Source organism: Alexandromys fortis, unplaced genomic scaffold (assembly GCF_014885135.2).
Source record: "Alexandromys fortis isolate MF-2015 unplaced genomic scaffold, M_Fortis_MF-2015_v1.1 scaffold_175, whole genome shotgun sequence".
Taxonomy (NCBI): domain Eukaryota; kingdom Metazoa; phylum Chordata; class Mammalia; order Rodentia; family Cricetidae; genus Alexandromys; species Alexandromys fortis.
This window is the reverse complement of record NW_026068065.1, coordinates 1,963,902-1,989,458: the sequence shown is the minus strand read 5'-3', so window position 1 is coordinate 1,989,458 and position 25,557 is coordinate 1,963,902. Positions and strand designations below refer to the sequence as shown.

The 25,557-nt window shown below is 48.0% G+C and overlaps 1 protein-coding gene across 2 annotated transcripts in view; it reads right to left on the bottom strand.

The window, feature by feature from the left end:
* The window catches only part of Foxo3 (forkhead box O3), a 92,457-nt gene that overhangs the window by 5,139 nt on the left and 61,761 nt on the right, over positions 1–25,557 (bottom strand). For both annotated transcript variants that reach the window (XM_050120493.1, XM_050120492.1), the window contains exon 3: positions 11,431–12,866. In XM_050120493.1, coding sequence (XP_049976450.1) covers positions 11,466–12,866 — 1,401 coding nt within the window. In that variant the 3' untranslated portion in view covers positions 11,431–11,465. The remainder of the gene's footprint in view (positions 1–11,430; positions 12,867–25,557) is intronic.

Here is a 25,557-nt window from a genome sequence, read left to right as displayed (position 1 = left end):
TCTGTCTCCACAGTCATCCGTGGAGGTCTTCCCAGAGCACCGGAGTCCAGGGAACCCAATTAAGAGCACTGGTTGCTCTTCAGAAGGACTGGGGCTCACTTCTCAGCACCCACATGGCAGCTCACAACTGTCTGTAACTCCAGTTCCAGAGGCTCGGATGCCCTCCTCTGGAACCACACATGTGATAAACCACACATGTGATAAACCACACATGTGTGCCAACACTCCTAACAATACAATAAAAATAAATAAATCTTTAAAAAAAAGAAAAAAGGATCCTCAGAGATGAAGTTAAAGGAAATCAACATGACAGGCCTCAGACAACAGAAAACTCTGTTGTCCATGGAGACACTGCTGGTTGTCCTGGGAAGCAGAGCAGGACACGGCAGTAGAAACTTGGCACCATAGCTCAGGACTCAGCCATCTTCCCAGCAGGCATGTGACTGAGTAAGAGAATCTCATAAACTGTCACACAGGGTGGGGTATCCACCCCTCCCCCCTTGTGAGACTGCTCTGTGGCTTCAGCCCTTTCGGGACTGTCACTAGGACAATCTTCCTCTGCCGGACTGAGCACCCTCATCATATTTTCCCTGGGGACAGCTCTGAGGAGCAGAAGGAAGGATGTTTTTGTCAGAGGCAAAGACAGTAACTGAGGAAAAGAAGATCCCCATCTTTCTGTGGAGCCTGGTTTGGCCGAGGACTTTTTCTGGCAGTATTCTGCTTTGTGAAGCCACTGGACACTTGTACTTTGGCCTATAAAATAATGGTCTGTTAGGTCCAGAGGGATGAAAAGCTAAAATAAACCCCAGACCCGTGATCTGCGAGGACCATGGCCAGGTAGAGACACTGTTCTATGTCCTCTATGTGGCTCCCGAAGGCGGGATCCAGCACGAACACACAGATGAGCCCTTTGAAAAGGGTCAGGCATTTCCCTTTGCAATGCGAGCTAAGAATCACAGTCTAACATCACTATGACATTAATCATCGGGGGACTAAGTTCCCCAAGTCCCAATCCTGACTTTCTGTAAGTACCTGGGGACAAGTGGCAGGGTATTACCTAATTCAGACCCCTCCCTGGTCCCCCTTGGTGTTAATTATTCTGCTGTGAAAGCTAGTGCATGATGGGAAGATGACATACTTCATTCCCCAAGAACAGAGGCTGAGCACATGGCCTGAACAACTTGGGAGGAGGTACCCAGAGTGTACCTAAGCACCCAGTATGTCATCATCTAGTTAAGACTGGCCATGGGCCCTGAAACTAGGACATGAGCCATACCATAGCAGTACAGAGTCACAGCAATCGCCCCCAGACACCCCCCCCCCCCAGCTCCCTCCGCAAAGGCCCAGCATCCTCTGAGAATGTCATCATTAAGAAGAAGAGGCACTAATCACCACTCACCCCTTTCTGCAGAATGGGCGGTGCCACCTGTGACACTATGTGCTGGAGTTCCCTCCAGGGTCTCAAGCAAGGCCTCCTGGGGAGGTCTACGCAGGAAGCTGCCTTGGTGTCTGTGGGCTGAGCCAGGAGGGCCAGAGACAGCTCCTACAGAGGGCACGGCTCACAAAAAACCCTCACTACACCCCTCTGGGAGGCCACGGCTCTGTTTAGCTTTTCTTTTCTGTGGTAGAGGGAAAACGGTGCAAAAGAGCCAGACACATGCCGAAGAGAAACACAACCATCCCAATAGGGAAGGCCTTGAGGAAGCAGGAGAACAAAGGAATCCTAAGGAGACGGGCACTTGAATGTCAGAACAGCTTCTGCAGCTTGGCACTTGTCCATCAAAGAGGAACTGAAAAGGAAGGGGGCAAAGTGACAGGACCACCACTAACTGGGGGTTCAACCATGCCTGGATTGGATTGGTGGGAGTTTCCGCTGATTTAGCTAGCTTTGGGGCTTGTGTACGTGTTGATGCCCCTGTAGCTAAAAAAAACAAACTCAGACTGGAGAAGGAAGCAGACAGCTGAGAAACTTTACAGCCACTACTCAGCAGTTACTAAGCAATACGCCAGTTAGCAATTCAGAAACGCCTGAAGCGGTGCACTCTAAGGTGTCTGCTGAGAGGTAGTCCCTCAGTGATCCTGGCATCCACAGGGAAGACAGGGTTCGCCTAATCATCACCAACACGCCACACGATGTTCTAAGAAAGGGAGATGCCTCCAAAATGACGCCAAACAGAACCACCCAATCAACTTGAATTTGGGCACGGAGCATAACTGTCCTCTCACAGCCGACTCCACGGTGACAAGCCTGCATGTGCCGGCAGCCTTTTTATCTTGTTGGCAGAGAGGAAAGGAAAACCCCAATAACCAAATACGCCATGAGGGAAAGGAGAGTTGGATGAGACAGACTCTCAGGTCCACAAACCCATGAAGGCTAGCTAGCAGCCATCTCCTGGCAAGAATTCTCACTGTCTGGAAGCAAAGGTGAAGGAAGCACGGGGACCCTCATGCTTAGCTGGGGGCCAAGGATGGAACACTCAGGACAGAGAAGGACGGGATCCTTTCATGGACAGGGCAGGCGCTCACAGTTCAGGGAACAGCTGTGGGTTTCCAAGGTTCGGTACTTTTGCTGGAGCACAAAGCAAAGAAATGCCTGCCTGTTCCCCTCATCAGTGACCCGCGACACTCAACCAAGCCTTCCATGCTGGCCACCCTAGGCAAACCACTTTTGTGAACCTTTTTGTCTGTCTGTTTGTTTGTAGATGGTTTCTCTGTGTAACTTTGGAGCCTGTCCTGGAACTCGCTCTGTCGAGGCTGGCTTCGAACTCAAAAAGATCTGCCTGCCTCTGCTTCCCGAGTGCTGGCTGGGTGTGCCCTACCACTGTCTGGCTGAGTCAAAAAAAAAAAAAAGATTTATTTTTATTTTATGTACACTGGTATTTAGCGTGCATGTATGTCTGTGTGAGGGCATCAGATCTCCTGAAACTGGAGCTACACACAGTTGTGAGATACTCTGGGTGCTGAGAATTGATCCTGGGTCCTCTGGAAGAGCAGTCACCATTCTTAGCCATTGAGCCATCTCTCTAGCCCATTTTTGTGAGTCGTAAGTAAGGCAGCCACATCTCGTAGCCCAGGATGGCCTTGAACTTAGGCTCCCTTCCCCACCTCCCAAAGCCTAGAGTTGTAGATGCCTGTGGCCACACTGAAATGCTGTGCCCCTTTGAAACATCCGAGACGTCCCCTGCAAAGGTAAACTTGTGTATCACAGGGAAGAGGGAACCTTGCTGATTTTTCTTTTCCTTCTAGGTTGGAACAGGTGAGGGGGTCTAAAAGTAGGTGGTGGCATCAGCACTTTGCCTATGCACATCTGCCGCTGGGCCTATGGCTGGCTACACAGTGTTGTCCAGAGAGGGGGTGGGGAGGATCCATCTGAATAAAACCCACCTAGGCAACCGTGGTTTGGAGCTGTGGTAGGCACTGGAGACTTTATGAGGGACAGACAGGTAAGGAGCTTCTAATCACACTGGAAGGCAAGTTTCTATTTGGTGGCAAAGCCTTCCAGCAGGAAACCTGAACTCTGTGTAACCAACCCGTCTGGAGGAATGACTGTGTTCTAAAGAGAGGTTTGTGCTCTACCTAAAGAATGGTCCCCAAGAAATAACGATCTTCCCAGGGAAGCTCCTGCAGGAGAGGAAGGCTGATGTCACTGAGGTTGGTCAGGGGAGGAACTTAACTCCAGGAGAAAAATTTACAACTAGCCAGATGACCTGGCAGGGGACACTTGGCAGTGAGCCAGTGGTGGGCAGGGAGCACTGTTACCTGGGCTGCCCAGCAAAGCACCTCTTCCTATTTGAACCCTGCCGCCACAGGCCACGATTCCCCATGCCCTGGGTCCCTCTGCCCAACATGGCCACGGAAAATAAGTCCCCCTTTCTGCTTCTTACTCTTGTCTCCTTTAACCGGTTATTGCAGACAGGTGGCTGAACCGGGCTGCGGCCCCATCGGCTAATACGAGCTCTTCCTACGAGGTGAGTAAACACGGAGGAGATAACACTCGGGGTAGCGTGGACAGGCAGCAACCTACACACGCTACTTAAAAACGAAAAGCTCAGCTTGCAGAAAAGCGGGTGAGCCTGTGACATGCAGGGCTGGGCCGGGACTGCTGTCTCCTCAGGAGCATGCTGAAGCCTCTCAGGTGTCAGGGAAAGCCTCCAAGGCCTGGCTGGAGGGCTGGAGACAGCATCCTCAAGAGCCTTTTGTTTTCAGGACATTTTGACGCCTGGACTTCTCTGTCTGCCCTCTTGGCCAGCCTTTGTGCTGTGCTGACAAAATGCAGGGAGACCAAGAGAAGGAACAATCTTGGAACTTCACAGCTGAGGACAAAAATGGCGCCAAGGATTACTGATGGCTAAGGACAGCAGACAACAGCCTGTCGCCGCCTCGAAGGAAGGTGAGAAACTCCATGCTCTCCTGTATGCTCTGGAGTCTTCTGACTCATAGAATATGCAAAGTTTGGGATTCGATTTTTTCAAAAGAACCACTTTTGCCAAGGTGACACAAGGCTTTAATCCCAACACTAGGGAGAGAGTGGAATACAGATTACAGTGAGTTCAAAGCCAGCCTGGTCTACAAAGCAAGTTCCAGGCCATCCAGGGCTACATAACAAGATCCTGTCTCAGAAAACAAAACGAAGAAGCAACCAACCAAACAAACAAACAAAAAGCCCCAAATCAACCAATCAAAAAAAAACCCAAACCAACCAGACAAAAAGAACCACTTTTTTGGGGGTGGCGGTTAAGATCCTCTCCTGATTTGTGGCTGATTACCCTCAACTATAAAACCCCGAAGTTTCACTGGCAAAGACCTGTGGGATCAAGCTCACCATCTTCCACGCCCTCCACCAGTGTGCTGAGATAGGCCACACACTCACCTGCCAGTCACCTCGGGGACACTTGGCCCAGCCTGCTCTCCTCCCACCCAGGTGAATCACCAGCCGGCTGCACTGTGCCTTCCCCAGATGCTTGCCGTTTCACCGCTCTGCCTGGCATCTGTCACTTCAGTATCCAGTGTCCAGAAAGCCTCCCCACACCCCCAGCTCCCAATACACTGAATTCCTTGAAAGCGGGCCACAGTCTTAACAATGACTCAAGCTCCAGGGAACACCTGCTATTTTAAGAGCGCCATCTTAGACACAGTATTTGCCCTCAAGCAGCAGCAATTCCTGTGAGCGGAATAAATTGTCCCGATGTCCCAAGTAGCCTGGAAAGCTTCTGAGTAAGCTGGAGTGGCCTTTCCTTCCTGCCCACTGCCCCCCAGCGTCCTCTGACTCTGCTGCTTCTGGGACCTCTTCAGACAGGCCAAGAGCGAGGCTCGCTGGCATGCAGGCAGAATCTACTGCTGGAAGAACAGAATCTAAGATTTGTAATGCTTCCTGGGGAGGAGGGTTTTTATGAAGCTTTTAAAATTCCTGTTTCTTCTAAGGTAAAGTTGAATTCAAGGCATGTTTTAACATTCAATGGATTCTCAGCTATGTAATGTTTCTGTACACCCCACCATAGAAAGACCTCAGCTCCCTACATGAAGAGTCTCGCTACTCGGTCTGAGGCTGCTGTCACAATGAAGAGATCCACCGTTTACAGACGGAACAGGAGCCCCAAAGAAATGCTTACAGACATAAACCATGACCTGAAGAGTCGCATTGACCTCCACCGGGTGTGACCCTGGGGTGAGGTGGGGTGAATTTCGGCAGTATCCAGGTTGGGGGTGCTCGAGATTTCTTGAGGGTGGGTGGACCTGAGGGTCCAGGTGCCAGGCACAGAGGACAGGGTTCACCAAAGTCCTCTTCCTATGTCAGACATAAGCAACAACAAACCAGTTTCCGCACAATTCAAAGTATACATCCACCTGCGAGGTTCGACCAGGACTTGCAGGTGACGCAGACAGTGGCCATGAACCAGCAGAGGAGGGAAACCAAGAGGGAGCAGAAAGAAGGGAGCTGATGCCAAGTCTGCAGGAGACAGGTTGGCAGCCGGGCCACGTGTGCTGATTCCAGCAGGAGGCGAGTCTTGAACTCACGCCCTCATCTCAGGGCACCGTACTGTCCACCTGCACCACACAGGGCAGCCTGACGGGAACTCAGCTGCCCCTGGCAAGGTGTGCTTTGGTTGAGGCACTTGGCGGCAGGCAGCGTTTAAGCTCCACCTTCTAACAGGTTTATCGCCACATTTTTGGTTATTTATAACTTGGTATGTATGGCTTTCTGGTCATTTCCTGAACTTACAAATGATCAACAGATGTCCCATTGAGCCACTGGGCCATGTTTATAATTGGAGGACCGACAGAAAGGGTAAGGATCGTGACTTTGAACATAAGAAGTCTAAAAAAGCATCTGGCTGGGGTCTCCTTGGCATTAACTTCCCTAAGGAACTAAATCAAACATTCCACAGGGATACAAATATTTCTCTGAAAAAAGAAAACAAGGCCTGGACTGCTTTCACCAGAGGGAAGAGGGTGGAAGACTAGCACAGGAGAAAAGGGAGGAGAGAAAGAGGGGACACGGCGGCACACAAACCTTCAATCAAATCAAGACTGGCAAGTAGAGCCTGTCCTTTGGAAACACTGCAATTACCATGCGACTTCATGACCAAACGAACACCATGGGCTTAAAGGTCACTAAGCAAACAGAAAATCTAGAACCACGGAGCCGGGGGGGGGGGGGGGGGATGACGACGACGATGCACTACAGTGGGTGCTCATGTCCAATCCGAGAAACTGGCCTAGAAACCAAGCACTCAGGAAAGGGAAAGCCAGCCCCTGGGCTGGGCCTGCACTTTGACCTATCTGCATGGAGCGCCCGTAGAATAGAGCCTTTATTTTTATGCTCACAGGAGAATAAGTGGAAAACATGTAACAATGGAATCGTCTGCAGGGTGATGGAGGAGAAACTCCAGCATGCTAAGGCAGTCATACTGCATGGGTCTATGGCTCAGATTCCCAGGGAAGGCACTCCTATAACAGGACAAACACTTGCTGCCACTGTCACCTCCCTCCTTCATTCACTGAATCCTGGCTGTTGAGCATTTCCACCCTCATGGGGCCAGCCACACTGCAGGGCTGCGAAGTGCTCGCTAAGTGCCCAGGAAAGTTCCCCGGCATCCAGAGAGCTGCTGACGATCACAAACACCCGGGGTAGGGGGTCTGGTTCTCAAGGAAAAAAGATTTGATTCAAGATATTGAAGAAACTTAGGAAATGTTTATCAATTTTCCTTTACTGTCATCAACACTAAAAAGATCCAGTCAGAGGCGGATGGTGGCTCAAGCCTTCAGCACTCTAGGAGGAGAAGCAGGCGGATCCAGAGTTACCAGACCAACCTGATCTACAGAGCAAGTTCCAGGACAGCCAAGGGCTACACAGAGAAGCCCTCTCTCAAAACAAAACAAAACAAAAAAAGCAAACCAAAACAAGAAGAAAAAAAAAAAAAAGGAGCCAGTTTGGTCTCACCATGGATGACAGAGCAGCTTTTTAGAAAACCGAGAGGCAGAACTCTGTGTGCTGGGGTTGCTGTAACCACAGGGGACAGCAGGGTTCATTCTCCACACAGCACAGTACAATCTGTTCACATTCCCTCAAAGGAAGTGATCAATATCAAGAAAGATGTAACATTGATAGCCACTATTACCTGTATTTTGTTAGAATTATCTCCCAACATAAACTTTAAAGACATGATAGAAATACAATAATCAAACAGTCAAACTGGCATCACAGATTTGTCTCTTTGGGCAAGCAGTCTAAACATCATTCCTAAGTTCTAATTCTACACATGTATACCACCAGATCTTTCCAGTTCTGTCCCTCACTCATCATCCCTGCGGGACTGCTTTACAGACTGGTTAGGTTTCAAGTTTAAGCCACGCATGTTACACACATTTAAAAGGCTCCGATTCTGTTTCCCATTGACAGACCGAAAACCAGTATCCTCAGACTTATCACTCGTGTAGCTAACGACAGGAAAGGGAGCAATTCCTCCCATCTCTATCTAGCTTCCCCTAGTGGATGTTTTCCAGTTTTTTAATCACAAAGTAGTTTACATATGAAACTACATTCTGAATTCTCCCACAGGGGTCTCCAAATACTAAAGGAAGAATAGCAAAAGATCTTGTTAATTTGGAAGTCGATTTTAAGACAATGGTGAGATTTAAGCAGGTTTCTTGTGGAGAAGATGCTTGTCAGACTCTGACGAGAGCCCCCACGCCACCTTCTCATGCACATACGCCAAGTCTGCAAGCACCTGGGAGAGGCCGCTCTCCCCACCCAGGAGCGGCACTCAGAACACAACCATGTTTCTTTGCAGAGTGCTCAGGAGATGAAGGCTTTTCTCCAAGCCCTAAAACAAATGCTACATGGGAGACTCAAGCTCTCCAGAGATTCCTGTCACAGAGGTTCTCCAGTAAGATGTCACCTGGCCAGAGCTGCTCCATTGGCCCAGCGGGGGCCACGTAACCTGGTGTGGGCGCACTGCACACCAGCCTGGAGAAGTAACAAAGCAGAGGCAAGCCAGGAAGAAGGGGGCTTGGGATGACTGATGGGAAAAGTGAAGCTGAGAGCCTGCCTTTAGGCCTGCTTCCAAAATTCAAGAGAAACCTTTAAGAAAGTGGAAACAAACTTAAAAGTTAAAGAACAAAGCAAAAATCAACCCCCAGTACTTTTGGGGTCACACCATGCTCCTGATGATTGACAGAATTCTTTCTAAAACAGGATGGAAATTCTCTACCAGAAAAGCAGACTCCCCCAAGTCCTTTCCCTTTACCCCCCACTTAGGGTATTTCTTCTCTTGTCCTAGGGACATCTCAAGATAGACTGTTTTCAGGAGAACTGAGCAATTTTTTTCTACGGTTTGTTTTGTTCTGTTTTTAGAAAGGGTCTCGCTATGTACATCCCATGCTGACTTTAAACTCTTGATCTTCCTCGCCTTAGCCTCTCCAGTGCTGAGCTCACTGGTGTGTGCATAGTGGTAGCCTTGCCTTTATTACTGAGTGAATAATGTGTGCAGGTGTGGGCATGTGAAAGTCAGAGGACAACTTTCAGGAGTTGGTTCTCTCCTTCTGTGGAACTGGAGGCTCCAGCTCAGCTCTCAGCTTGTTGGGCAAGGCCTCTTAACCAGCTAAGCCATATTGCCAGCTCTCACTTTATTTTTAACAGGGAAAAAGAATAACAAAACCAAACCCTCAAATCTACCTCCCTTAAAATGTTCTAAAAAGCTATATAACAACTTCAAGTTTCATTGGGGTATAATGATGAAAAGTACTGTGTCCAAAATAGAAATTTATCACTAATCAAAGTCCATAATATATTTAAATCTCCCTTAACAGATTTTCAGACAACTTTTTATAAACACACACAGCATGCTATTCAACTAGAAGGGAAATCTACACTGGAAACAGACAAAAACTAAAAACATGTTTTCTTATAAACTCTTTCTAGTAAGCTAGGAAGTAACCTTCTTATAATGATGAACAAATTAAACTTCATGTCTTCAGAAACCACAATCGCATTCTTCTTCAAGGAAGACAAACCATTTGTTCTTCCAAAATCTGAATATATACATTTCTAAAGTCCAGTTTAGGTCTGGCGGTCACGGGCTGGCAGTGTCCTTCCCCTTAGCTTCCATTGCAGTGTTCTTACCAGCTCGGGGCTATTAAATGACCATAGCAGATGGCTGGGTTTCTAGCAGGAGCCTGCTTGTGCCTGGGAAAACGGAGCCGCTTTAGACGTCCCCCTTGACAGCTACCCGGGGAGGGCTTCAGTGAGCTCACCATGGGAGACCCTTGTAATTCCTGCCCCAGGGAGGAGGGTTAACAAGACTGGGGTTGGGGATTTGAGCTCTTTTCTCTTTTGTACCATTTGAAGGAGGTGCTAAGTAGCTTGCTGAGATTGAAATTTAAAAAAAGAAGAAGAAGAAGAAGAAGACAGGGAGCTGAGGATACAGAGCCCTTTAACACTGGGCACAAGCCAGTTGGCAGAAAGAGCCAGATGCCCCTCCCTAATCCAGGAGAAGAGCTCCCGGGAAAGTCTGTCCATTATTCACACTCTGGCCCCCAGTCTAGCGATCCTTTGTTTTTTTTTTTTTTTTTTTTTTTAACCATTTACAAACACTAAGAACTATTATGGATCTATGAACTATGGATTAACTCTATGACCCGAGCAAAGTGATTAAGCCCTGTGGCTCCCTGCCTGTTCACTTGTCAGTCAGCATGCTTGCCGCCTGCACCGAGCACAACACTTCAACCTGGAGCAGTTCCACAATCACACTCTTCTGTGCGGTCCATTCTGGCAGCAGCCCTGTGGAATAGCAGGCCCCTATCTTCAGGAGTTAAGCAACAAGTCCATGAATGTAGACTGGGCTGGACCCTCATGGCCTCATGATACAGCCTGGGCTAGCTTCAAATGCGCTCCTCCCTTCTCTGCTTCCCAAGGGCTGGGACTGCAGATATGTCCCACCTGCCAAAGTCCATCGCTTTTCTCCTAGTCACAGAGCCTGTTGCTTCTATTACAACAGCATTAAGACACGGCCATTTAAGTAAGGGAAACGGCCATACTCCTCCCTGTGAGGTGTGACCTAAGGACACACCGTGAATGCTCTCATGTGCATCCATGCAGTGAGTGGGCTGCGTACCAGAGAAAGACACTTGCCATGAATGAGACGGGGCTCCAGATGCGAGCCCCGATAGACACCTGCTCAACAAAGCCGTCTGAGCCATGGGGACATCTTATCTGTGTACGCTGCAGCATGTACTTTGTGGTAACCTGTATCTCTGTTAACAACATTAAAAATTAACATCAGTCAATGCTGATGAGAACTAAGTGAGTGTCAAATACGGCGAACAACATAAAAATAACCTGGAAAAAAAAAAAAACCGAAATATGAAAAGAGTTGCCACTATCCACAACTATGTCATCCAGAACCTGATATCACGTATAGGTTCAGAAACAGAGATGCATAAAACGCCCCTATAAAAACATGTATTTTCAACCTGATTTGCTTTTTTAAAATGATTTAATTCTGAGCAATAATGAAGTCTTGCACTGTGAAGACTAATCTAACAGATCCAGCTCCATATGCCGCCGAGTCCACAAACACCTACAGTTAATTGGCAGTCATGCGAAACATGACTTTTCTAGGGCGTGAAGAACCAGCACGCAAAAGAAAACGCTGAAGCTGGTCCGGAGTTTTTCTAAGAAACTCCCTGAACTGGTATGTTTCACCTTGACCTATGACATACATGTCTCCCTTCATCCCTCCACCCACAGAGGGAGGGAAGCCTGCCTTAGCTCCGAAGGCAGAGGATATAGAGTGAACTCTTTGACTGTACGGTTGTTCTTTAACCGAGGACAGCTGTGTGCCCTGTCTAGCCTGCAGTTAAGACTGCTGACGTCACAGCTGCCCTTGCCACCCCCACCTGCTGCTCTTATGCATGGCACTGGGCACTGACCTGCTTTGCCCACTTCCCCTTTCCTCAGTGATCCTTCAGCCTGGCACCCAGCTCTGAGATGAGGCCTGCTTAGCACCAGTGAAGTTCCCCACGTTCAAACCAACAACGCTCTGTGTGGAGATGAGGGAGTCAAAGTTAAAATCCAACCCATCGGCGTCCATGAGTTCACTACGGATAATGGACTCCATGTCACATTCCAAGCTCCCATTGAACATGTCCAGGTCCAAGTCACTGGGGAACTTATCATGGCCCATGACAGGAAGGTTTGCATTAGCCGAGTACAGTGAGGAGCCTGAGAGAGAGTCCGAGAGGGTTTGCATAGACTGGCTGACGTGAGATGGCTGCTGGTGTTTGGCTGACCCGAGGCTGCTGGAGTCACTCAAGCCCAGGTTGCTGACAGAACTTGACAAGGCACGGCTGCCACCAAGAGCACCCTGGGTTTGGTGCTGGTGGTGGAGCAAGTTCTGATTGACCAAACTCCCCTGGGTAGGCTGGGCAGCAAAGGACATCATCGGGTCATTGCGAAGCATCACATTCCGGCGGGCGTTCTGGGCAGACACAGCAGTGCTGGCCTGAGACATCAAGGGGTCTGACTGGGTCATCATGACATCGCTGTGGCTGAGTGAGTCCGAAGTGAGCAGGTCTTGGAGTGTCTGGTTGCCATAGTGTGACATGGAAGAAAAGGTGGCTGCCTTGTTCTCTTGGATGGTCTGCATGGGTGACTGGCGCAAGGAGTTCAGAGACGAGGGCCCGAACACGGTGCTGTTGAAGGAGCTGGTGGGGGAACCTAGGCCAGAGCTCTTGGCGGTGTATGGGAAGCTGGAGCTCCGCTGCATAAGCCCCCCAGGAGGTGACTGCTGGGACGGTGGGAGCGCGATGTTATCGAGCAGGTCATCCATGAGGTTGTCAGCCAGCCCGTCATTCAGATTCATGGTGCCTGCCATGTCAGTCAGCCGCGGGAGCTCCACAGTACACGGCTTGCTCACAGAGGGTGACAGGCTGGCAGAGTTGCTGTAGAGCATGGGGGAGAGGGGAGCATCGTCGTCCTGGACATCATCCAACTCTGTGCTTGCCAGGATGGGCGACAGGCGGCCACTAACTGTGCTGGCGTTCGAATTGGTTCGTGAGCGGAAGTCTGTCCACGCGTCCAGCTCGTCGCTGCTGCGGGATGTGGGGCTGCCGGGCCACTTGGAGAGCTGGGAAGGGCTGTCGTCTGTTGACTCTGGGGCAGCCTGCAGGGCCGCCTTCTTCTTGGCTGCTCGGCCACGGCTCTTGGTGTACTTGTTGCTGTTGTCCATAGAGACAGCCCGTCGGCGGGGGGCCTTCCCACTCTTCCCCCCATCAGGGTTGATGATCCACCAGGAGCTCTTGCCGGTCCCCTCATTCTGAACCCGCATGAATCGGCTGTGCAGTGACAGGTTGTGCCGGATAGAGTTCTGCAGAGAGAGAAGGCAAAACGCAAAGTGTGAGCCAGGATGGTTCAGTCCAAAACAGACATCCAAAAAAAGATTCTTTAAAAAACCCATCATTTTGGGGGGAATAGGAGGGCATCACATATGTGCGCAGACATCAGAGGACACCTGTGGAGCAGGTTCTTTCCTTCCTCCATGTGAGCACTTAGAACCGAATTTAGGTCGTCAGGTTTAACAGGAAAAGTTTTACCCACTAAGCAATCTTGCCAGGTCAGCTTCAATTTTATAGGCCAGCATTTTAATTTTTATTTTTTATTTTAAATAGCAAACAACTCTGTGACTTGGAACAAAGCGCCGGGTTAAACAGGAAGCTTCAGGCTAAGAAGGCGGGGACACTGGAAACACAGGAGCTCACTGACACTGCTTTTCCAAATTCCCAAGTTTTGTTGTACTTTCTGTAATTATATATATTTTTTCCTTTCTTTTCTGGAGTCGGTGTTTCTCCGTTTAGTCATGGCTGTCCCATAACTAGCTCTGTAAACCAGGCTGGCCTCGAGCTCGGAGACCTGCCTGCCTCTGCCTCCACCAGAGTAATAGAAATAAAGGTGTGTGCTATCATGCCCAGCCTGTTAATTCTATTTCTCATTACTATAGTTCACACTGATAGTTTATTACCATGCCACTCCCTCTCCATGCTTTGCAATAAACCTCCAGCTCTCCGAGAAACAAGTCGCCTTGATGGTTATTCTGTTCTCTTACAGTCCTTGGCGCCACAAGAACAGGGCCAGCGGTTCCTTCTTAAACACTGCTATCAGAGTGTGAAATTTTACTTGTCCCCTCTAGGGTCCATCCTGCCACAATTTCACAATTCACTGTACAACTATGCAGCTATGGAAAGGGCGGGGCGGGTTTTCAGGGACCACGAAAGAGTAAGTCTCTCATCTGGAAGAATTGACATCATTTAGACATTCTGCACCCTCAGGGACTGCATGAAAGGGGAAGAGTAGTCTGCAGCGGAGAAACCTGACAGACGCTGTGTCAGCTGGGTGGCCAGGGCTACAGCAGCAGGGCCTAGCACATTGCTAGTGTACATCCTAGATAAAATGCACCGAAAAGGACAGCTTCTCCAAAACCTAAACCCCAGACTAATCATAAGGAAAATGTGAATCCCACTTCATGGACAATTACAAAAGCCAGTTTAGTACTCCCAGGGAATGTAGTGAAGAACTTCCTTCTGGCTTAGTGGATACACCCAGTTGTCAAGGATAATCAGGCCCAGCCATATCTCTGCCATTGGCCGACCACGTGATCTCAAACAAATCATTTTTTTCTGTCTGCAACAACAGCAGGTTGCCATCTTCATCATGGCCATGATAACATCCAGCCAGCCCTCCCTCCCTGGATGACGTAACCGTGATAGACGATAGTGCACTTCAGACACCAGTTACGCCATGCAGGCAGGCTTTTACTCCTCTTATGAAGTGCAGGTCCATAGTGAAGGCTGTTCAGAGCCCAGGAAAGCCCATTCTAATCTGCAAAATGCCTTATGTGCATGCAGCCGGAAAAAGAGTTGATGGTGTTCCCTACAGCTGGAATAGCACCTGCAGGCCAGATGAGCTTTTACTTTTAAAGACGAAAGACACTGCCTAATACTGCATATTAAATATGAACAATTCTAGAAGTCACATTTAAAAAGAATTGGCAACCATCAACTGTATTTATGTAGAAGATACAAATACATGTGTTCTACCAGATTGTTTTTAAAACACAGAAAGTCAACGGGATTTTGTCATAAGTAAATAACTCAAAATACACACGATTTCTAATGTACATTCCTATCCAAGAAGGGACTGCAGTTCATGCTGGGCAAAGCACACCAGCAATTATGGTCATGGCTGCCATTTCCACAACTGCATCAAGATGGGTACGGTAACAGGCAGCACCTGCAGGGCCCAACGAGGCAGGTGTTGCCCGGGAGACCACATACCCTGCTCTTTTCACATTCAATTTTTTAAAAGAGTAATGGCATGTGTACTAACGGTTCAGAAATTTTATTTCTTTGAAGCCGGATACTTTATGAAGTGGGTAACACTCCTGACGTGCACTTGCAGAGAGCAAGGCAGTCCCTCTTTCTGAGTACATGGGTAATTCAATGCATTCAAAAAAAGCATCAACACAAACTTCAGGGTGAAAAGAGAGCTGGTCCTGAGGCTTTAGGGGCGCAACGTAGACATACCCCTAACTCTTCCAACCTGTCATCCTCCTTTGCTGTAAATTCTGGGAAGAGTTCACATGAACACCAAATGTTTACAAAAACGAGCAATCTTGGACAGTCAGTGATCCTCTATAATAGGAGACGATATTTGTTAAATGTCTTTTACTGTTACCAATTCTAAAACCTACCAAAAGGCCAATGAAACATTTTATAGATTTTCTGATAGTCATCTATGACTCTAACCCCTAATGACGTATATGTATAATTTGCTGCAATCACAAGTGGCTGAAATTAGAGGTATCAAACTTATGGAAGGGCCTGGAGCCTGGCTTGGAAGGCCAGCACCACAGGGTGACAGAGCAGGGATGGGTCATGAAGACTGGTCCCTAATTACAAAGTGGAGATCTGAAGGCCTACCAGATCACAGCACCGCTGGCTACTGAACCTGAGTCTTAGAGTTAGTTCCTGCCTCCAAATCCTCACCACAGGGCCGAGGCAGTGTAGCAGTACCCCAATTCTGCACATGAAGGCTCAGCCTCTGAGATATGAACTATTAGAGCCCACTAGCCAGTGCGCAGAAACCAAAACTGGAAGCAGGTTTGTCAACCTACTTGCAAAAATGTAATGCCTTTCCCATGGCCCCCTTTTCCCCGGGCCTACCAGAAGGCTCATGGTAAGTCACCATTTAATGTGCTTGCGGCAGCAGTTCAAGAGAAGCACCTAAAACAACTCTGCTTGGAGAGAAAGGAGAAACATAAAAATATAATCTGTGATTTTATTTACGGAATACTTTGAAATTTAGAGGCCTCTCCCTAATCTTTGTAAAAAGGCATTTGGTTGTTCTGGCGTCCCTTCCTGAGGAGAGGCAGTATGTATGTCCACACCAGCAAACGGGACCACCCGGGTTCCTACACAAAGCCCACCTCAGTTAGAGCTGGCTTTAGTGGCCAGTCTTCACTGGGCTCTCAGTTTAGAGGGTTACTAATGGCAGAACACATTCCCCGAGGCTCATTATCTAAATGCCCAGGCAGGTTTTTCCAGCTACTTTATTACTAAGACAACACAAACAAAACTGGGCCACACCGCCCAGATAGGCCAATCCCAGCAGCTTCTCTCCCTTGCAGACTGGCCACCTTCCATTTATAAAATCCATAATCTGAAGGAGGACACCAACAAAAGCCAATAAACGCAGCTCACCTGTCCATTACTGTTCAAATGCCCTTGCCCAGCCGGCTAGACGCTACAGACATATTTTCCTCAGAGTTAGAAGTCTGATTAGCTTTCCACCTCAGTTTTATTGAAACAAGAAAGATTAAAGCAAAAAAAAAAAAAAAAAAAAAGGAAAGAAAGAAAGAAAGAAAGAAACAAACAAACAAACAAACAGAAAATGGCTGGGTGAAAGCATCAGGACCAAGATTTTTTTTTTTCTTACACCTTCCTTGGTAACAAAGGTGAAAACCTCAGTTCTGTAAGATTTCCCACCCCATTAAAAATATCCTACTGTGTAGGAGCAGTGGGCGCACACCTTTAATCCCTGTATTCAGGAGGCAGAGGCAGGCAAATCTCAAAAATTCAAAGCCAGCCTAGTCTATAGAGTGTTCCAGGATAGCCAGGGCTACGCAGAGAAAGCCTGTCTTGATAAAACAAAAGAAAACACCGAAACCCAAATCACACCACCACCACCAAACTATGATTTTCCATTAATTTATGTATCCTTATAAGAAATAATTTCAATTTCTAAGGTTTTACATTAGCGTGGAGAATGGTAGCCGAAGCTAATGAATAAATGTCTTGATAAAACTCGAGTTCTCTCAAGTATGATTTTCCTAATCCTACTTCCATATACAAGTTAAGTACACTATGAAGTTCACTTGGCCAGAAAACTAGGGATATGTTTTCGTTGGTCATCCCATCACCACATTGACCAAAGATGCTCAGAAGTAACCTCACACAAAACCTTGTGAGCATCTCCAGTTACTGAAAGATAAAGCTTCTGATGAATTAAAAGAATGCCATAAGTATCCCTAGAAGAACTGCTGCTTCATGGGCAAAGACACCAGCTCTTCCTCAGTTTGAACACTGAGATTTATAAAACCTTAAGAGATGTCTATAGTTTGGGAGCAAAGCTAAGAATAACAGCCATCTCATTTTGTGCCAACCTTCATGTCTATGAAATAGCTTACACTGAACAGGCCTACTAGACCTACTAGTAGGTCAAACCCCTACTAGATGTAGTTAACTAGTCATCGAGCTGGCAAACCAGGTCCCTTGATTGTGGCTACAATTAGTGGCATACTGTTCCAGAGGTGTGTGGAGGAGGCAACCTGTTGGGATTGGCATTTCACAGTCATGCTGACTGTACTATGTGGGCTACTGCCTAAAGATCCCTTGGCCCGGCCCACCTAAAAGACATTAGTACAAGATGACTGCACTGAGTAGAATCTGATCGTTATTCTCTTGATACAATGAGCAGTTTTCTGTTGCAGAGTACACTCACTGCTGATGCGAAGGTGTCCATGACCCTTAAATATATGCTAAACCATTAGAAGACAGGTGGACTCAAAACAGAACGAGAGCAAGAAGCAGCCTAGCGCTGCGGAGTATCTACCACTCACTTACAGAGTGGGCGGGTAAAACAGCAAGCGAGGAAAGGCAGTCGTGGAGGAAGACAGCGATGCTGCTGACAGGCCCCAGTGCTCCGAGCTCAGCCTGTCTTGCCTGCAGTCTGAACCTCAGCTGCACCAGTGGAGAAGCCAGGATCAGAGGTACTCGCCCTTCCTCCAGGATCCTTGTGAGGATTACAGGAAGCTCAGCATGCAACACTCTTCATGCCAAGCACCGCTCTCAACAACTGACAGAAGCCACACACGGAACCTTAGCTTACCTATTTACGTGTGCTTTAAGTCAAAACGGGACACGGTGGTGTCCTCCAAGAAAGAGTTACAAACCCTTTACAGACTTTTAACAGTTGTTAAGGTGTGCCAGTAACTGGACATTTCTTAACTACGACTACTCTGCCTCTGCTTCGGCTCTTTCCACACCATGTTTACCTTGTGGAGACTCTACTAACCCAGACACCAGCTGCATGTGCTTCCCCTGGAACAGAGAGGGCTTGTCTGGAAGCAACATGTGGGATCAATTTATCTTTCTCAGCAACAACGAAGGGAAATCTACTTGCTTTAAAAATAAAAAGGTTGTGTAATTTAACTCTTAAAAGCCCTGTTTTTTCGCAAAGAAGACAGTTTCTCCTCCTCCCTCTCTCCCTTTTCTGGGCTGCACACAGAGAAAAAGAACGTGTTACAGTTGTCAACTTAGGAGCCCACTGCTCTTTAGGAGGGACTCGGGAGACACAGCGAATGGCTGGTTTCCAGAAGTGCTCATCTGCCCCTCGTGTGGAGCATGTGTTTTGTCTCAGGGCTTGTCTTGCGGGCGCTGACGATCTAGAAGTAACTTGTTCACTGTCTGGATTCCAATGCTTGCTCCTGGTGAGCCTTGTGTGACTAAAGTTGCAAGGATAGTTCATTGCTAATGGCGAGTCACCCAGGGCCACAACAGAGCAGCAGGGTCAGCTACAGGACAAGGTGCCTGGGAAGTGCCCATGGCTGGGCTGAGTGGGCCTCTCAAAGGTAGTTTCGGACAAGACTCTTGGTCTCACTCAGTAGCAACTCTCCACTCTGGCTGCCTATTCGACTCTCCCAAGGAGACCTTCCTCACCCATGGCCCAGAGCTCTGACTCAGTAGCTGTGGTGAGCCCTGGACATTCTATCCCCCACCCCCACCCCCAGCTATCCCACTTTGTAATCAGGACCAAGACACTGGAACTTCCCCTTTTAGCATTTCACTGACTGATTTAGCCTCCCGGTGCCCCGCCCGGGTCTGGTAACAGTGCAGTGAGCTCCTTTGTGTCCAAGTTTCCAAGACCAAGTTCTGGGCAAGAACTGAGGTCAGAGAGTAAAGGCGGTTAAGGTAATTATTTGAAAACCGAGGTCCAGATCAGCTCTCTGTTACAAGACTGGGTGTGGGGAAGGATCTTCGGCCTCATTCTGTGTGGACAGCTTCCCTTCTGCCCAGCACCTGGCAGCAAGCAGAGGGAAGCCCCGGACTGTCGCAGCCACTGCTGGGGAGCACCCTTCAGCTGACTACTCTCCAGGTCTGTCTATGGGGACATGATGAGGAAAAGCAAACCCAAATCTCAGGGCATAAACCTCAAGTGTGGTACCAGGCCTGAAAATAGAAAACTATTATTTCATATGTTCTCTCTATAGTGGCCAAAAAAAAAAAAAAAACCATAAGCCTTTTGGCTTGATAAAGACATAAATAAACCTTCATTAAAAGGGTTGTGCAATCAACTCTGATGTGTAAGACAAGTATGCCTGTTTCTACTCTTGCTCTTGTCTAACTAAAAGTCTTAAAAGTTTAAGCCATTAAAGGACCTTAAAAAACAAAGATGTTCTAAAATAAATATTGTTGGGAACTTGGCCGAAGGGTTGTATTTCCAGCTAGAAACAAGATTTCCCGTTCAATTTGCTGACAGTAATTCTCTCCCCACAGCTGTCCTCTGGAAACAGTCTAAGTCTTTGCTCAGTGGGCCAGAACAGCCGTCCAATGAGAAGAGGCACAGCCCATTTCCGCTCTCCACACCCCCAGGCCTTTCAGGTGAAGGGCTGGCTGGAGAAGTGAGCCCTCCACGGACTTGTGGAGAGCCGGGACGCCACCGCACAGTGTGGGTGGGTTTCTAGTGTAGATCACATTTTAATATCAAAATAGTATACATTACTTTTTCACTGAGCAATTGTCTTTTCAAGCTATTCCACAGCTGTTTCTGCTCTTGGAGGGCAAGAGGGAACATTCCATTCCTCCCAGCCAAACTTGCACTTCCCTGGCAGCCTTGCAACCACTGCCCACACCCACTCCCTGTATTACCATCCCCACCCCCAAGGCCTCCTACTTCCCACTCCACAGTCCAGGCCCCAGATGTAGGAAGCAGCCCCAGGTACACACAGCCCGTAAGTCCCCACAAAGTAGGTGAAGCGGCAGCATTGGTCAACTCTTCTCTTCCACGCGCCTCTCCCCTGAGATTTTCACACTGTCTCCCTCTCCCATGAGGGACGTGATAAATACAAGCTGCTGAAATTCTCCTTCAAAACCACACTTATCTAGCCATATAAAATCAGTGTGTCAAAGAATGAAAAGTCAAAGAATTACAGAACATTCCTGAAATTTATTTTGCAATGTACAACAAAATAATTTTATCAACCCAATCTTTATCTGAGATTTGAAAAAGAAGGCTGCATCCTTTTCCAGTTTGGAAACCTCTTTCATATAGAAACACCCAGGATGCGGGAAAATGCCAGAACATCTAGAATCACCTTCGTTACATTAGGCAAGCAGTCAGAACAGGAAGCTTGATGTAAAGGGGCAATGGGGAAAATGTGGGGCTGGGAAACAGGAGCCATAACTCTATAGCGAAGGAAAAGGCGGACAAAACCATAGGCCACACCTAAATTCAACCAGCCTGTAAGCGGTGACAGGGCCGAGGCAAATTCAGACCTCCAGGCCTTGAGGCATAAAGGTTATGGCACCCAGAAACACAACATAGGGTCAGTGTGTGGATACCCACACCAGCTGAAGGAATAAAGTACAGGGTGTAGGAAACAGAGAAAGCCCAAGACAGACAGACAGACACTCACGCAGGCACATACCCTGATACAGGGCCTGGTTTATAGTGAGTGCTCCAAACACCCCCCCCCCCTTAATTACTGCACTAGTGGGAAGGGGGCCGGATGAGACATGCCGATGACAAGGCCAGGGCCTCCCAGGGGCCAGGAGTAGGTTTCCACCAGCAAGGCTGGAGCAGCACTTAGACTGCTTCCAGTTCACAAGTCCCAGCCAGGGTATGTAGACATGGCGATGCATGAAGGGACGGAAACACAGCAGGATGACGGTGTGCAGACTGTCATCTACACACATGGATCTACACACGGATCAAGGCCTTGGCGGATGGCAGCTGAGATCCATCTGGGATAAGCGCTGTCTTATCTTGGGAGGCTACGGGGCCTTCACTCCTCAGAGGCACTCACTCGAAGTCACAGATAACGAACCACAGTTCCAAGACTGCTCCAAGCAACACCCAGGGAATTCAGCACAGTGTCTACTTCACCTGCAATCTGCAAGAAATGAAGTGTCTGCTGAGCACCAGGACCTCCGCCCTGGGCCTGGCCAATCTCATCTCGCTTTCTCTCGGCCACACACAGGAAGCAGAGCTGTAGAAAGGTTGGCCGCCACAAGCCCAGCCTGCTGGCTGCCTCCAAAGCTCTTCTACCACGTGTTTTCTCAAGTAAGTTCCCAAGCCAGCTGAGGAGCGACCAAGGAACTTGAAGAATGAATACTTTTCATGTTTGGGAGCTTCTGTGCTGAAAACTAGCCCCTGACCGAGTCAAGGCAGTGCTACCTGGCTGTCCTTGGGAGGCCTTAAACCAGGTCCTCAAAGAACCGGCACCGTACCACAGATCCTCAAGCAGACACCCCAGGCAAATGTCTGCTGGTGCCCTGGACTAAACAGGGACTCCACTTTAGACTATTAAAACATGTAATTAGCCTATTATTAAGCCAGAAAAGGATCAGCCTGCTTTAAAATTACGTGAATCTGAAAATATGATGTCCTTTGCCTGCCAAGTGACAACAGTCAGGACGCTTCTGTTTAACCTTAACCAAAAACTCCGGGAGAAAACTCCATTAGTGTTGCAAATGGAACTGCTCCCCCTTTGGCATCAAAACCTGCAGCAACAGAAACCACGACAGTGCAAGCATAACAAAGGAATCTGTGGAGGTGTGGTGGGTGGGATCAACCTGACAGCCCAACAGTGGCAATCCATCCTTCTGCTCAAGTTCACAATCACCCCCTTCCCGTGAAACATCACATAAACACAACTGTTTCCAGCTCTTTGGATGCTACAACTCAGAAAACCTGTTCTCTGTTGTCTTGTTATTTCAAAAATAACATGTGTTTTCAGTAGCTCTGAAGCAGACGCCAGTGCGTAGGCACAATCAAACAGTGACACGCACTGGAAGACTGGGAAGGGAGAAGACACCTTTCTGAGCTAAAGGAAAAAGTTTGGGCAAGTACTCACACAGCAGACAAGTGTGTGCATCTGGAAACAGGCGATCTTTCAAGTGTCTGTGTTAATTATTCTAACACCATGAGTCAAGGTTAAAGAAGCCATGAAAGGAAACCAGCACCACACACCAAAGTAGCTAATGTTGGCAACTGCGAACAAAAAGCTGCTGACTTTTCCTCCGTAGGAACGAAGGCCAACAGACCCCCGTCTCTACACAACACTCAAGCTCAGCGACCTGGAGCCTCTGGGGAGCGGCCTCCCCTGCTGTCTCTCCAGACACCATCTACACAACAGCCTCACCTGCGTGTGCAGCTACCCAACACTGTATACACAAGGTTTCACAGCATGCAAAAGCGGCTGACAACCAACACAATAATATCACTAAATATTGAAATGAAATAATTAATGATTCCAGGACACTGGCTGGGTACCAATTATACCGACAGATGAGCACCAGACAGCTCCCAAAATCCACATAAAATGACCCAATGAGAAAAGGGTACTTCCAAAGACTAAACAAGCACACACTAACATTTCAGTTTCTGGAAAAGCTTCTACTGGTCTGCTCATTCATACTTAAAATCTAGAATGTATAATATCAGATCACTCCCTGAGCTATGACGAGCTAAGGAGGTTGAATCCGCACAGGCTAAATCAGCTTCTCTAAAGACTACATACAACAGGAGTGTGTTATTTCAGTACCAATATACACTGCGTTCTAAGCCACTTCACATACTGCACAGTAAACCTGAAACCCCTAAAGCAAAATCAGTAGTAGTGTAATACGAATTGCCCAAAGGAGCCCAAAGGGAAACTAGGACAGTCATATGAGAATCTATGAAAGCTAAACATGATCCTGTGCACCCTTCTCTAGGATCTACCTGGCTAAGTACAGTTCTCATCCCTCACCAAGGAAATGTCTCTTTGGGACAGATGAAGTCCCTGACAAAAAACCACAACCAATCAAAATGCGGAGTTGTAAAGCCCAGGCCCAAATGACAGATCTCCTGCACTCAAGGTTCAGGGATCACTACAGAAGAGGTGGCAGAAAGACTCTAAGAGCCAGCAGAACGGGGAGTTTGCTGTGATACTATGTCAGGCACTACACCCATTAAGTCTCGCCAAGATGGCTGCCTAAACATGAACTGAATGTGGCAGGGGAAGCCCGCTAGGCCTCAACTATACACAAAGAACTACAGGCAGCTAAGGAATAGTGAGAGCAGAAATAGTCTTCTCCAGAAAAGGGCAGACCGAATGATTATCTAATATCAAACGGTCAGCCTTGAAAACATATATACACACGTAACATTATACAGACTGAGCGGGTTGTATTTATGTATTTAGGAATTTAGTACCCCCACATGCACACGAGCGTACACATATGCAACACAATTGTTTAAAAAGACACTATGGATGGGGGATACATGGGAAGGTTTAGAGGGAGGAAATGGAGGGGGAACGATGTAATTACAATCTCAAAAAATATTTTCTTTTTAAAGAAAGGTAAACACGTAGTGTGAATGGAAAATTCCTGTGACCGGGTTCTTCCTTGAAAGGCTGAAGGGATTTAGGAAGCTTTTCTCAGATCCTGCCAGTTACTGAACATGAAATATGAGTCCAAGACAAGAGGACAGATCACAGGAGCTGTGGAATGGATCCACGGCTCAGTCAGCATGTCTTCCAGTTCACCAGGGTTCACTGGTCCCACACATGGGCTGACACCGGAGACCCCTGGCCATACAACAACTGCCATGGTAGAATCTAACTTGGCAGCTCAGCCGGGAGAGTCTTCAGCTTCCTTAAAGCCCATTATCTGGGCCACCTGACTTTCCAGCTCTTTCTGGGTCACCTGGCATTCCGGCTCTTTCTGGTGAGGTTGCTCACTTGCTAATGGGAAATGCATTGAACTCATAGTCCAACCAAATCCTGGATCTTTAATTAAGATTTTAACAAATTACTGCATGTATGGAAAGATAAGGTTAACCCCTTTACATCAAAAACAAAGGAAGAAAAATACCCAGAAATAGATACTGCCAAGGTGTTTTTTGGGCTCCATGGTATTTCTTCAAGCAATGCACTTTCAGCTCTGAGGCATCATGTGAAACAGTATCACCCCGCAGTATTAGCTATTTCTGCAGAAACAAGTCTATCAGTTTCTCCTAAACAGCTAAGACCTTGGAGTACATATGTGTCTTCCCAAGTAAGAAAGATGACCAAGCCCTGGTAATAGTAATTTGTGGACAGAAAGATGCAAGGGTACCAACCTCTTAAAAATGTAACAACCTAGTCTAGAAGATCCAATGTTGTCCTCCCGCCACTCCCCAGTTGTCTTGTCTCTGCAAGGACTCTGTTCTGGATCATCACCCAAGGAAACAGCTTGAGAGATGACTGAGTGGGTCTCCTTCAATAGCTTATTGCCTACGACAAAAGCCTTAGGAGCTCTACCTCAGGGTTTCTGGACAGCCTACCAAATGTGTAGCCATTAACTTGAGCCTGTTGGTTTCAGCAGCACCCTGTACTCCTCCTGCTCCCACTAGGGAAACAAGGCACAAAGAGGGAACTGGTGCAAAACACACTGTTGCCAGGCAGTAACCACAGCACTTGGGGAGCTAAAGCAGAAGGACCAGGAGTTCATGGCTAGGCTGGGTTATGTAATGGATTCCAGAGCAGCCACAGCTATAAGCAACACCCCATCTAGTAGGGTAGACAAAGGAGAGCGTCTGCTGCTGTTGGTGCTGCTGCTGCTGCTGCTCCTGCTGCTGCAGGAATGGGAGTTCCCAAACCTCTGATTCCAGAGGTTTATGGATGAGAAAGCCCCACCTAAGGTTCCTGCAGTTCTCCACAGCCCACTATTTCAGATAATAAACTACTTGCAGATGCTTAACTGCAAGAGATGGCACCGGACAGAACGTTTCCAGCCAGCTTTCCTCTCTACCTTTTCATGAAGCAAAATCCCAATAATCAGATGCAGAAGGAGACAGCCATGGCTCAAGTAATTTGTGATCCTCTAGCCTGGCTCTCCTGAGGACACTTCAGGCTCTGTGACAGTAAGTTATGAATAAAGGGCAGGAGAAAGAGAAGAACCCTCAGATACCATCCTGTTGCTGCACTTAACCCACACTGCTCACCAGCTCAGTTGGCTGCTGCTCAATGCTGTAGTCCTCTGTACAGACACACCAGTAGAATTCACTCCTTACCTTCCTACCCACTACAGGACACGGAGCAGTCCACTCGTGTCCCCTGCTACAAGACACAGGAGCAGCCCACCCGTGTCCCCTGCTACGGGACAAGGAGCAGCCCACCCGTGTTCCCTGCTACAGGACATGGGAGCAGCCCACCCTTGTCCGGAACACTGGGCACTCCATCTCAGGGAAATTCTCAC